Source organism: Mustela putorius, unplaced genomic scaffold, assembly GCF_011764305.1.
Source record: "Mustela putorius furo isolate JIRA1106 unplaced genomic scaffold, ASM1176430v1.1 tig00000580_pilon_pilon_pilon, whole genome shotgun sequence".
NCBI classification, from domain to species: Eukaryota; Metazoa; Chordata; class Mammalia; order Carnivora; family Mustelidae; genus Mustela; species Mustela putorius.
This window is the reverse complement of record NW_025421423.1, coordinates 3,163,592-3,177,070: the sequence shown is the minus strand read 5'-3', so window position 1 is coordinate 3,177,070 and position 13,479 is coordinate 3,163,592. Positions and strand designations below refer to the sequence as shown.

Sequence of the window (13,479 nt, the reverse complement as noted above, 5' to 3'; positions counted from 1 at the left end):
CTTGAAATCCTGGATTGGTGTCACTCTTATTCTAGCACATCTCTGGCCACATTTCAAGAGCCTTACATCCCCATGTGGCTGGTGGCTAGTTAGACACCTCAGATCCAGAGACTTGGTTAGATTCAGATTTAACTTCCTTTTTTCTTTCTTCCCTTCTCTCCTTCCCCAAGACTGCCTGACAGGTAGTATTGTCCTGTTTCATCAGGAAGCACAAAAGTCTGGCTGTCTCTGCTCACTTCCCCATATGTAGGGATTTAAAAGAATGCTAGGGATTAAGCCAGAAGGAAATGGGAGTAGGATACAAATATCCAGGAAAAGAGACACGTGCATGAGGAGGGAAGGGCCCAAAAGGGCTGTGTCTGCACAGTGTCCCAAACTCAGCAAGATGACTGAAGAGCTCCTTCTTGGTGCTACAGGCCATTGCTTGGGACAGTGGGCTCCACGCCATGCTGGGCTGCTTGGATTTAAGCCACGTGGTGTGAAGGCAGCTCTTGTAAATATGTCTCTCTGAGTCCCTTGTCCAGTTGGCCTTTGCAGGGCCAGGAGAGCAGCAGTGGGGAGCAGGTTGGGTTCCCCATGGCACCCTGTCAGTAGAAGTCTTAGCAGATTTCCAAGCTTCTCATCCCAGTTTTGAGCCTCCCTTTGCACCCCCCTGTTTTGGTAACCATGTAATTAGGTGGTAAGAATGAATAAATTCTGGTCTCATTACATTCGCCTTATAATTCTGGGTTGGGCAGGTAAGAACCTAGAGTCCTTGGCCGTGCTGGGGCCTCTAGCCCCACCTGGCTACTTAGCAGCCTCAGGTGGTTGTTGAGGTTCCCCTCTGAGCAGAATGAGGCTCCTTTGGTGCCATCATTCTACCAAGAGTGGTTGGTGACTGCCATCCCCAGAGCCCCTGTCCTTGAGCGGGGGTTACTGCTCATTGCCAAATTCACCAGAAGTTCTTCACAATCGATTGGAATGTCTGGACCTCCAAAGATACAGAAATATTTCTATTCTGGAGAGTCTAGAAGGCCAGGTACCCCACCAGACTGAGGTGCTCTCCTTTTAGTCTCCTTGGATTTGACTTACTTTGTTCCTTTCCTTTCTCTCCTGCCTGCTTTAGCTTTTCCCTCCTCTCCCTCCTGCTCTGTTCTCGCATGTGTCCCTCCTGCTGTAGCCCCTCCTACCCTTTCTCTTTCACTCATGGACACAGACTTAGACACGTTCTTCTTACCCTTTTGTATTTTTAAAGAACAGTCCAACTTTATTCCATAAATTTATACTCTCAGCTGCCTGTCAAGGTTCTTAGCCTTGAACTTGAGCTTGCCTTTGTTACAGTCAAAGCCTATTGTCAAGCACATACATGCCCAGTCCCCTCCCTGTACAATGAAAATAGAACACTGGCCATGTAAGACCAGCAAACCCACATGGCAGTTTAACTGTCTGGCCTTTATCACTGCGTTGGACCAAGTATAAGAATGGAAAATTCTTTGACAATCATTTCTAAACCTCCAGGTCTCCACAGTGCTTATCTTTCTAAGAAGGAAAGTGAGGATATCTGGAATCACTGAATAATTTCATCATGGTCATCAGAGTTATTTTCAGACACAATTGCAATTATGAATAATGGTTTGGGTAGAAGAAAACAGAGCAACATCTAAGTCATTAGGCAGGGCTAGCTGTGATTGGATTTTTTGTCTTAAGTAAATTTTTGGTTTGGTTTTAGGAATCCATTTATCCCCAGGTGAATTTCATAAAGAAGTAGAAAAATTTTTGTCTCAGGCAAATGAAGAACAAAGTGGTACTATCTTACTGGACTGCAGAAACTTCTATGAAAGCAAAATAGTAAGTAAAGACCAGAAGCAAGGTCCGTGAAACGGTAGGTTTCCCCCTTCCCACATCATGGCATGTTTGCCAAGTGATGCCGTGTGTGCCCACTTGTGGCCGAGTCACCCAGATCTCCCCCCAGTACTAGCAGCTTCAGAGAAAACCCAAGCCTTTGAACTCAGGATCTGCTGAGAAAGTCTAAGAAAAGAAGAATGAAAGACATCTTGGCACATAATGTACTTCTTGGCTCTCGTGTGCCTACCTTTGACATGTGTCGAGAACCCTGTAAAGCTGGCTTTGGGCAGCTTGTCCAGTTCCACTGAGGACTCTGGGAAAGATGACCCATAGCCCACTAGCCTTGTTTCTGAGTTCCAGATCTTGAAGTTGAAAGGTCAGAGTGTAGGATGAGAATAGCAACTGGTCAGTGCTCCCTTATCTCTGACGGCATTCAACACACCTTTTCTTCTTACCAGGTATGTTTTTCTGATCATTTTCCTTCTGCTTTTCCTATATTGTAGGGACGATTCCAGGGCTGCTTAGCCCCAGACATCAGGAAATTCAGTTACTTCCCTAGCTACATTGACAAAAATCTGGAACTTTTCCAAGGGAAGAAGGTGCTGATGTACTGCACTGGGGGCATCCGGTGTGAGCGGGGTTCAGCCTACCTCAAGGCCAAGGTAAGTTAGAACCCTTGGGGATGATGCAGGTGTAGGGGTAAGGAAGGTTCCACTAATAGCATGGGCTGAGCTTTCCACCCCCACCTTCAGTCCTCCTCCCACCCCTGGCCCCCCAGGGATTTCTTTTTCCCTTGAATGGTTCCAGCACAGATTCTGTAGGTACAAAACCTGAAGTTCTTACATCTCAAGATGTGGGAGAGCATTTCACGGTCTTAGAGGCTCCTCAAGTACAGAATGGAAAGCTTAGTTAACCTCTCCCTTTTCCTAATCTGTATGCTTGATCCTGAGAAGAACAAATTCCCATTACATGTTCCAACAGGTGTCTTTCTATATTTAGGGGTGAGCAAAAATAGCTGGGCTCCCCAGGATCTAGTGAAGGCCCTGACTGCCGTCATCACCTGCTGCTCGTCTCTGCAGCTTCTTACCAGTCTTTGCCTGTCTCTCCTCAAATTTCCTCCTGTTTTTCCTCATACAGGGCGTGTGCCAGGAAGTGTTCCAGCTCAAAGGGGGCATCCACAAGTACCTGGAGGAGTTTCCCGATGGTTTCTACAAAGGGAAGCTGTTTGTTTTTGATGAGCGCTATGCCTTATCCTACAACAGTGATACAGTGTCAGGTAGGTCAGCATAGGCTGGGCCCTAGACTCCCCACCAGGCATGTTCTGTGTATGAACCCTCTGGAAGGCAGGCCAGTACTGGTCATGTGAAGAAGAAAACAGGGAAAAGAAGTAACATAGTATGACCAGTTTCCCAGCAGAGTTGGCAGTGTAACAGTGAAATAGACAGAACTCTGGATCAGGAATCGGGAGGCCTGTCCTGGGTCCTGGCTTCCCCGTTTGCCAGTTAGGTGAGTCTTTTATAGGGGGGACGAGGTCACTTGCTCTGCCTGTGGGCTGGGAGTTAAACTAATAGGCTGAAACAGGAGGTTGTAGAATTTGGTGGCTCTGTGTGAATTTGGATGGGAAAATAAATATATCTTTATTTTCAGCTCCCCACACTAAATGTGGCACTTCCTGTGCTTGTTAATGTCAGCAACAAATCAATAATATTAGATGCACCAGTGACTTCACCATTAACAGAAACCACCATAGTTTCATGTTGCTGCAGACTTCTCCCAGTAGCGTTTATGCTCATCATTGTCTCAAAGTGGAAGTAGTTATAGCCCCCACCCCTGCCTTATTTAATGTGTTAATAAATATTTTACCTATATCATAGATTCCTAAAAATGTTTTGATATTTTGTATTTCTATATAATTGACTTCCTTTGTAATCCTGTGTGTTTTATTTTAAGAATCTCTAGTTCATGTCGTCTGTAGACACATGTGGTAGGTTAGGTACTTCTCGATGGTGGCCGGGTAAGTCCACGGTGGGAGCTGAATGCAGGGCCAAGCCCAGAGGCAGGGGTGGCCACAGGAGGATGTGAGCTCAAGAGGCCTATGCTTTGACTCTAGTTTTAAGTCCTCACCGATGTGGAGGTACCAAATGAGGTTAGTAAGAGGAGGATGGAAATGATCCTTAAGAAAATTGACTCTGTCTGGATGCCATAGTTTTAAACAGGAAAGGTCATAGGCAGACAACCCTAGTGGCTGCTGTAACTTTCTGGAACTCCTGTGATCAGGGCCTAAGATTGAATTACCACTGTGATAATGAATAAGATTTGAGTATGATTGCCTTCTCCCCTTTCTTCTTGATCTTTTTATTAATTTTAATTATCTTGTATTTGTGTCTCAAAAGCTACTCAAAGTCTGTTTCTAAGCTAGATAAAGTATAAATTACAAATAAGTAGAAATAGTGGATTTGCGAAAAGTTACTGAGGACATGTTGGCAGGATTTGATGGGTACTTGCATGTGAGTGTGAAGGCAAGAGGGAAGGCCCAAAGGTAGTTTAGATAAAACTAGTTGAGGAGACTTGAAGAATGATGTTTTTGTCATTGCTAACAGAAAGTCAGTTGGGAAAAATAGGCTGAGAAAATAGATAATGGGAGTTTTTTTTAGGAATTGGGTGATCAGGTATCAGTTAGCAAAAGCAGGAGAACCTCAGGCTTGGGGAGGAGGGGCGTGGACTGCAGGAGCTGAATATAGGTGTGGCATCATTTGTATTCACATATGCTATCTCCCATGAGAAAGGGGAATGAGGATCATTCCTCATTCATTCCTCATTCATTCAGTCAGGATCATTGAACTAAGGGGTAGTTGACCAGCTTTGGAATGAAGGATATTGACATGGGACTGATCTGTTGCTGACATTAACAATCAAAGGAAGTGCTACATTTGGTGTGGGGTGGTGAAAATAAAGATAATTATTTTCCCATCCAAATTCACACAGAACTATCAATTCTGCAACTTGTGCTTAAGATCCTTGTTTCCTATTTTCTAAATAGGAAAAAGAAAAAAATGAGTCACAGAATGTTGCAATCAGGAAGATAGTTCCCAGGGGCGCCTGGGTGACTCAGAGGGTTAAAGCCTCTGCCTTCGGCTCAGGTCACGATCTCAGGGTCCTGGGATCAAGTACTGCATCAGGCTCTGCTCAGCAGGAAGCCTGCTTCCCCGCATCTCTGCCTGCCTCTCTTACTACTTGTGATCTCTGTCAAATATATAAATAAAATCTTTAAACAAAAAAAGGAAGACAGTTTCCAGATGACTCCCCAACCACCAAATAGTGGGGGTGAGGACAGGAGACTTACTCTTTAGAAACCTTCCCAGGCCTAATGGGGTATATTAGCTCGTGTGCTGAGAGTTACCTTGAGGACCTGGAGAAGTACCTGTCTACATGTGTACACGTGTATGTATGTGTTTGGAACTGGGACTTTTCTTTCTTCCCCAGAATGTTCATACTGTGGAGTCCCATGGGACCAGTATAAACTCTGCTCAACTCCCCAGTGCCGCCAGCTCATCTTGACCTGCCCTGCTTGCCAACAACAAGGATTCACAGCCTGTTGTGTCACATGTCAAGACAAAGGGAGGAGGTTGGCTTTGAGTCCCACCCAGAACAGCTTTAAAGAGGAATGTGAGTGTACTGCCCGACGGCCACGCATACCCAGCGAGCTGCCACGGCAGGTGCGGCTCCCCATGAGCCCCGAGCTGAAGCCAGATATTGGTGAGGATGGGCCACGCATATGTGAGGAGAAGCAGCACTTCCCCAGGCCTGCACAAAGCTAGTTCACAGTGACCACACATTGGAAAATATCAGAGCTGCAGCAGCAAAAAAACTTGAACTTGAATGCTGGTTTTGCCAGCATCATAAACTGGATACCATATTGGCCACCTAAGCTTCAGAGGGGCCGGGAAGAGGGGGTAGGGTGCTGACTACTTACCTGAGACATTTGACTCAGAAGATGCCCGAACACAGGAAAAGGTGAGCTGTGTAGGATCCCAGCGCTGCTGGGGGAGAGAGCCTTGAGCCTGGTGACCAGGTCATGCCCTTTCTGTGCCATGCAGCAGGCTGGTAATAGTTACTTGTCTCGTCAGCAGACCGGTTGATCCTGGTGGCAAAAGCATGAAAGCTATGTCCTTGGAGGGGGACTCCTTGGAAGCAGGCCATTCCTGCTACCTACCATCACCTACCATCCGCTCCTACCCTCATCCCTAAATCAGGATCTGCAGAATAGAACATTTGACTGGCCTTCTGGTTTTGGTAAATAGTTTTAGTGGAATAGCCACACCCATTGATTTGCATATGATCTGTGGCAGAATTAAGTAGTTACAACAGAGACCATATGGTCTGCAAAGCCAAAAACGTTTGCGATCTGGCCCCTTTATGGAAAAAAATAGCCATCCCCTGGTCAAAACCCAACAGCTCACCTGATGGAGCAGATGATCTGAAAGGTTGCCCACCTTCATTGTTTTGATTCGATTTCTGTGAGTGATCTCCCCCTAAGAGTCCCTGTTTCCCCTCCAGTACCCACACTCTTAGCTTTTAAGTACAGTCTTTGAGAGATTCATATTAGCTTGAGGACCCTGATGTTTGGGCAGTTTGGACGTGAACGTGCCGGGATATAAACACATTCGGAGTGAGGCCATTCGGCACTGCTGGGGTAGTCTCCCGGCCTCTGGCCAATGTGTCAGGCGCATGTCCATGTCACACGAGCCACAAGAAACACATACACGACCATCCATAGACCAACAGATTTAATATTATATTGCAGTTTCCAGTGATGCAGAATGCAGCCACAGTTGTGTTTTAAGAAGCCTAGTGGGGCTGGCCATCCCAGCAGCGTGGTGCCACTCCCGGCCCGCCCGTAGCCTCAGTAGACACTCTTCCATCTCGGGGAGGCCCTGGCTGCACCTCCGGTTACCCTGCACTGGCCGCGTCATTACAGTTCAGTGTGCGAGACTTTTCCTTCCTCGTCAAAAGCCTCTGCTCAGTGCTCTGCAGCTTGGTTTACGCTTGTCAGATCTTTGGCCTGTCCTTTATCATAAGATTTGCTGAATCACTCAGGAAAATAACTCCCAAGCAACAGACATGCTAGTTTTACTGGCACTGTGGTATATTAAAAGGCACAAGGGCATAGTGGCTTAACATTTTTGCTGGATCCCAAGAGATGCACATGATGTTAAAAAGGGATCTGGCAGAAACACCATAATTACATTTTCAGAATCATCATCTTGGGATGGTTTGCCCAGGGTTTCCTAATTCTTTAATATCTGGATTTTCTTCACCGTTGGCCTTCAGAGGCTTTCTTTACAGGCATGATCAGTGGTGACTTGTCTAATGAATGTCGTGACACATGGTTGAAATCTGTAAGCATAGCTGCGATGGACTAGAAATTTCTCTAGTGTTTTACCTCACGTTAGCCATCAGACCACCGTGCAATGTGGAAGGGTGTTTTCAAGTATTTGGCCATAGGTTTTCACATCGTTGCAGTTGACATTCAATAAGGAAAAAATTCTTTCCAATTCCAATATCAAATTGTAAATAAATCCCAGATGTTCATAAAGAACACTCAGGGAAATGTTTGTTGCCTGGGATTGGTAAAGAAAGGATGTTTTTTGAAACCTGAAATTTCACCATTGGCCTTTTCATCATTTCCTCGTATCCAGCAAAAGGAATCTCATTCCTGGATTCCTGGCAGAGCTCTGTGGCTTCAATCTCTCTTTCTTGAAGGGCAGAATTGTGTTCCTGACCCAGTAATCTATTTGGCAACTTTAATCTTGAGGTTCTTCAAATTTAAAGGAGGATTAATAGAGAATGATGATCTGTTTGCTAAATACTAAAATCAAATTCATAATAAAGTATTTTATAACGCGTCTCAGCCACGCAGAAGAGTGGGCTGTTCGTTCCTGTGGTACACATGCTAAATACCCCTGAAACACCACGCAGTGAGGCCACCAAAACTGGGCTCCCAGGGCTAAGTCCTGCTGCTAGAACAACTTCAGTAAGATCTGTTGGTTTGGGGTCTTCTTAGTTTTTAAATAATAACCAGACTGAACTTCTGTGACTAAAGAAAAACTTCACATTAACCATAGTTTATAAAATTTTCAACTACAACCATTAGTTAACCTAAACCTTAGTGCATCAAAAACTGAACCACAAAAGGGTTCTGTGCCGGCATTTTGCCTTCTGGTTTCCACTGCAGAGCACGGATGATCAGTAGGACATGTGCAGTTCAAAGGCGCCGTCCTCCCCGCCACACACTAGACACCACTTCGGACCTTGGGAATGATGGGCCCAGTCAAGTCTGCGAGCCTCCTCTTCCTCACTGGAAAGGAATGGAGATGAGAAATAAGCCAGCTGACCCTGTGCTCTGGGAACCACCTCTATGGCTCTGAGAAAGCCCTAGGAAGCTTCTCGCTAACTTTTCTGTTAGCAAGGTCCAATGTCTGTTGTTTCTAAAGGATGGTTATGTGTGAGCTGTGTAAGGGCCCTCCTGCTGGTCAGCGTTCCCTGATGAGGGCTGCGTGTTGACTCATTCATAAACTACTGCTAAGCCTCTGACCACACAGGCGTAAAACCCGCTTTATCTGTCTCCACTGTGTTTGGTTTTATCCCAGAGGCCCTGCAGTTGAAGATCTTTCCTCCCAGGGGCTCAGATAAGGGCCAAAGTTCAGTTGATGGTCATGAGAGTAGGGTCTTAACCTGCTGGAATCATTTCCCACAGCTCCTTCTGAGTTCTGGCCTGCCTCCTGTCTTATTAAAAAAAAATAAGTTTCCACCCCTGAAGATTACCCTGCAGTATCTGTGTCCCCTTAGTGTTAACCCTGACATTTTCCCAGAGGCAAGACAACAGAAGCTCAAATACTGTTCACTTAACAAAGTTGTTAAATGCCATAAAGAGGAAAGCACAAGCCAGAAGGTTGCAGGCTGGAGTCGTTACATGTTGGGTGACGGAGAGGAGGAAGGGGGGCCCTGTGTTGTCACATGGGAGAGTGTTTTGAAAGAATTTCAGTGTCTGCAGATGGCAGACCACGGAGCCGGCTAGATCCGCCCCAAGAGAAAGGTCCAAAAGTCCGGACAACCAGTAGGTGGCAGTCAAGGAGGCTGCTGGTGGCTGTGGCAGCCAAGGAAAGAAGTCTGTCTGTACTTAGATGTCTTCCATTTCCTGAGCTGAGCCAGTAGACCTGCGGCCACCAGATCGTCGCAAGCTCCACCAAGAACCTGGTCAGCTTGTGCGGGACACGGAGAATAACAGAGCAGAAGTTCCTGGGAAGGGGTGGTATGGGGTTGTGGCTGGGAGCCGGAGCACACAGCTCACCCAGACTGGGGCTGGAGTTCAGCCTGTCCCTGAGCTCCTACCCACCCCTCCACCCCTGTCAGAGAATAATGAATGCAAATCGGTGGGCTCTCTTCCCGGAGAGAAGACACTGCATCCAGCCCAGGCCCCAGACACCATCAGAATGTCCAGCAGCTTGGGAGAAAAGGTCAGGGAACAAAAACCAGAACCCGAAGAGCAGAGAAGTTTCGTCCAAAGTGACCAGAGAGTTTACATGAGCCAGACATTAGCTGTGCAAGCATATGCCCCACAGGGCGGTCCTCATTACACCTCTTCTACATCCAGAACCTCACCGGAGCCCGCCACCAATTCTGGTCAGCATTGTTCTCTTTCCCACATTACGGAGCAGGAAAGTACGGCAGAGAGGCTACATTTCATGCCCGAAGCAGTAAAGCTGGTCCTAGACAGACTCAGGGTGTGTAGCTCATCTGGAGCCTCAGCCCAGCACCTCCCTCAGGACAATCTGGGACTGTCTACATAGGGCCTACACAGCTGATTCTTACAAGAGCATCCGCAAATTTCCCCTGGAGAACAAAAGGGAGCGAGAACCCCTAAGAGCTAGTGGCAGAATCAGGATGGGAACCTGAGTCCCCAGCCCATGGTTCAGGATACAGACAGGGATCCCAGGTTTCTTTTCCCCACCACGTGCCCTCACTGTGTACCCTGGGCAGGAGCCCCACAGCTCCCCTAGCCCTGGCTCTCATGGGGACCGCATGGGGGAAAAGGGCAAGGCAGCCACCTGCTTAGGTGTTACTCTTTTCCATTTTAATGATGAAGGAAATTGAGGCCAGGAGAGGGAAGTAAGTTGGCCCAAGTCACAGGGAATAAGTGACGGAAGCAGAAGCCCAGGTCTCCCAACATCTTCCTTCAATTCAATTCTGCTTTTTACTTCCATTAGAGCAAAATCCTTATCATGGCAATGGCCAGACCTGTTCGCTGGGACAGTTGGAATCTTTGGGCATCTGGACCAACCTCTATCTGCTGCTCAAGCTCCTTCCACCACTTCCTGCCAAGCTCGAACCCCTCTATCATGTCTTTGGGAAGCATTTTAAATTCACATGTTCAATAATATTCACCGAGTGCCATTATGTGCCAGGCACAAGGATCAGAAGTAACGATCTAGCTTAACAGGGCACCAAGCTAGACCAACAGTGAGTTTGAGAACATACTATATGTTCCCAGTAGCTCTCTATCAGGTATGAAGCATAATGAAGGAAGTGGTCGGAAGGACGGCAGGGAACGTGTGCACCGAGTCTGGAAGGATAAAGGAGCAGACTGAGAAGGGAAGGGGCGGGTTAGGAGTAGGAGCCCTCTACAGGGATACTTTGGCCTGGGTCACTGGGAGCACTCAAGTTCCCGGGACTGGCTGGTGCTAATATGGGGTAAGAGACTGGCTTGTCAGGGGACAGAAGTCCCAGCACGTCCTCACCACGAAGGGAGACGGGGGCACAGGCTCTGAGGTCCGACTGCAGCTCAAACCCCACCTGCACCCACGGACTGCAGGTAACCTTACCTACTTCTCCAGTCCTCCACTTCCTTCCTGCAGAGTGGGGGGTAGTAATGGGACCTCACTCAGCCAGTTGTTGGGGGCCTCACGTGGTTAAGTAAGACAGGAAGTGTTCACGGCGGCACCTGGCACTCAGGAGGCGTGGTGTACGTATCAGCTCTGACTACTGAGGGACGTGTTGAGGACTGTCCCCTGAGGGAAGAGGGAGCCCAGCAAGGGTACTAAGCAAAGTGACAGACAAACTCTGGGATGGGCGCTCTGTGAGAGTTGCTGGCCAGCTCACAGAAGTTGCAGGACAGGAGGCGAATGTGCTGAGGGCTTGGCACGAGGCAGGGCAAGGGGGATGGCCCGGAGAGGGCTGACTGGCTGCGGTGGGAGCAGCATATAGACAGAGGCCCAGATTTTGGGCTTGGAGGCCTGTGAGGAAAGTAATACCCTTTGTATGAGTAGTTCTGGGGGATGATGATGAAATTGATTCGGGATACATGGTGTCTGGGGTGCTTTTTAGAAAAGCCTTCCTTGAGAATACAGTAGAAGAGAGACTTCCCCAGGAACGGGTGTTTCCTGTTTTGAAACAGGTTAGCCCTCGTCCCCACTCCACCTCCACACATACAACGGTCTTAAGTTGGAGCTGGCAATTCTGAGTTTATTAAGTGGAGAGAGCTTTGGAGGCAGATTTACAGGACCCGAGAGCCATGCTTAGCTCTCAGCTATAAATAGTGTAGAGGTAGGAGTCATCTGAGGTATCGCTAGACGAAAACATAGATGGGGACCCGCAGTTCCTCCCTGACACCGCCGTGCAGCTGGCCGCTCAGTGCAAAGGATGGGAAGGACCGAAGACACACCAGCCGGAATGGGTCCCGGCAGGCTGCATGTAAGCAGAGGCACAGGCTGACCTCTGGCCTTGGGGATCGAACAGCCCCCAAGGAAGAGCCCACCCACCCTGCAGGTAGGCAAAACCCACCACTGAGTTTGTCTGTGAGCCAGGAGCCAGCAGGGTGCAGGCTGGAGTGAGAAGGAAGCTGGAGAGGCTGGGCCCCGCCTGCCTTCCCTGCTGCAGCAGCGAGCACTGCTAACCACTGCAGAGGTTAGGTACGACCCACGGGAGGCTCTTGGGATAAAAACATGCAGCTGGAAAGCACAGAAGCCTGTCTGCCTCATCGGAGCCCTGAGAGCGGGATGAAAATGTTGTGTTGGAAAGAAAGGGCTTTTTTGCAGGAGAAAGCTGGTGCACTATCTGAATCAGAAGCATTTCTTTAACAAAATTTAGCAGATGGGCACAAATTGGCCTTTAAAGCTAGAAATCCTATTTCACCCACCAGCACTCAATATTATGTGTAATCATGTAAGCGATTCTGCTCCAATGCCTTTGGTGGGAAACCCCAAGGGAACAGCTGCACAGTCCCCTGGGCTAACCCTGAGGCCCATTTTGATCACCTGGCAGTCCTGTCCGGGAAGCTGTCAGTCTTACCTCCTACCTGCTCTCATCACCAAACTCCTGGTCCTGCCTTTGCTCATGCTATTCCTTCTGCTTGGCATGCCCTTCCCTCCCTTCTCTGTGAGTTCCTATTTTTCCTTCTAGGTCTAACTCCCCATAACAGTCCTTCCACTCCTTTTGAATTTTTCTGTCTCTCCTAGCTGAAATACTAGGTCCTCCCACCTTGCCTTCGCCTGTGCTAGTACCGCCACCGAGAACACCTGACCGCCCCCCCCCCCCCAATCTCTCTCTTCCCTGCAAGGCTGGTTAAAGCCCCCCCCCGCCCCCCACCCATTGGCCCACTCCCAATGAGGATGCTTTGCTTAACCAGCCTCTGTCCTCTCAAGTCACTTCTTCACACTGGGCACACTTTGCAGGCATTCTTGAATTTTCAGGCACACCTTGAGTCTTTTCTCTCCTAAAAGGCCATAAAGGTTCTGGAGTCAAAGAACTAGCCTTTCTGCTGCCCTTTACGTCCCCTGGCACAGTCCTGGGCACACCAGAGTTAGCCCCAAAATGCTGCTGTAACTAACAACGGGTGGGACTTGGCTGAGCCGCTCCCTTAGAAAGGCAGTCCACCCCCACAGGCTTCAGTTTCCCCAAAAGGGAACTGGGAGTGGGGGAGTCTGAAGAGCCCTTCCAGCTCTGGCACTCTAGGACCCCGCCGTTGTAACTTCACAAGCTGCTGGGGATAGGAGTCGGGCCTGGGTTTTAGAGGCACAAACCCTCAGGACTGGAAGAGTCCTCAAGGGCCAGGTTATCCAGGCCACAGCTAATTCTGGTGCCCCTCCCCCACCACAGCACCCCTACCCCCTGGTCATCTGGAACCTGTCCCTAGAAAAGGCCTCCAGACCATTTTGCCACTGGAAGACAAAAGCTGCACTGGCCCTGGGACAGGGAGCCAGGGGTACAGTTGAAGCTTCATCTAATCTGGGAGGGGAAAATTCGAGGCTATGGGTATCAGAACACAGGGCTTTGGAGGGCTGACTCTGAAGCTGGATCCCAGCCAAGCCCAGAGCGTTTGGACTGCTGGCCTTCCTCCACAGCTCAGTGCAGCCCTCACCTCTGTGATGCCATAATAATGATTCATGATTATTTGTGCTTATTTCAAATAAGGGCACGTCAGATAAACCTGGATACTAGGTGTGTATTTCTTTATGGACTTTTCTAGACCTGCAGCTCTAGAAAAAAGTGACACCTAGAGTGGGCAATGAATGAATAACTTCTGGACTATCATATCCTCCAGAGTAGGAACCCATATTGCCTTATGGAACTTTGACAAATGCTTGTTAAATTGAGTAA

General features: G+C 48.4%; 2 protein-coding genes across 3 annotated transcripts in view; one reads left to right on the top strand and one right to left on the bottom strand.

The window, feature by feature from the left end:
- Positions 1-13,479, top strand: part of TSTD2 (thiosulfate sulfurtransferase like domain containing 2) — a 30,759-nt gene that overhangs the window by 16,637 nt on the left and 643 nt on the right. Inside the window, exons 7-10 of one of the 2 annotated variants that reach the window (XM_045081608.1) lie at positions 1,709-1,827; positions 2,328-2,486; positions 2,962-3,100; positions 5,308-5,838. In XM_045081608.1, the coding sequence (XP_044937543.1) occupies positions 1,709-1,827; positions 2,328-2,486; positions 2,962-3,100; positions 5,308-5,642 (752 nt within the window). In that variant the 3' untranslated portion in view covers positions 5,643-5,838. Of the gene's footprint in view, positions 1-1,708; positions 1,828-2,327; positions 2,487-2,961; positions 3,101-5,307; positions 11,650-13,479 lie in introns of both variants that reach the window. The other variant, XM_004747662.3, reaches the window with a different exon arrangement.
- Positions 6,595-13,479, bottom strand: part of TMOD1 (tropomodulin 1) — an 83,684-nt gene continuing 76,799 nt past the window's right edge. The window contains exon 10 of the mRNA XM_045081609.1: positions 6,595-8,182. Coding sequence (XP_044937544.1) covers positions 8,118-8,182 — 65 coding nt within the window. The 3' untranslated portion in view covers positions 6,595-8,117. The remainder of the gene's footprint in view (positions 8,183-13,479) is intronic.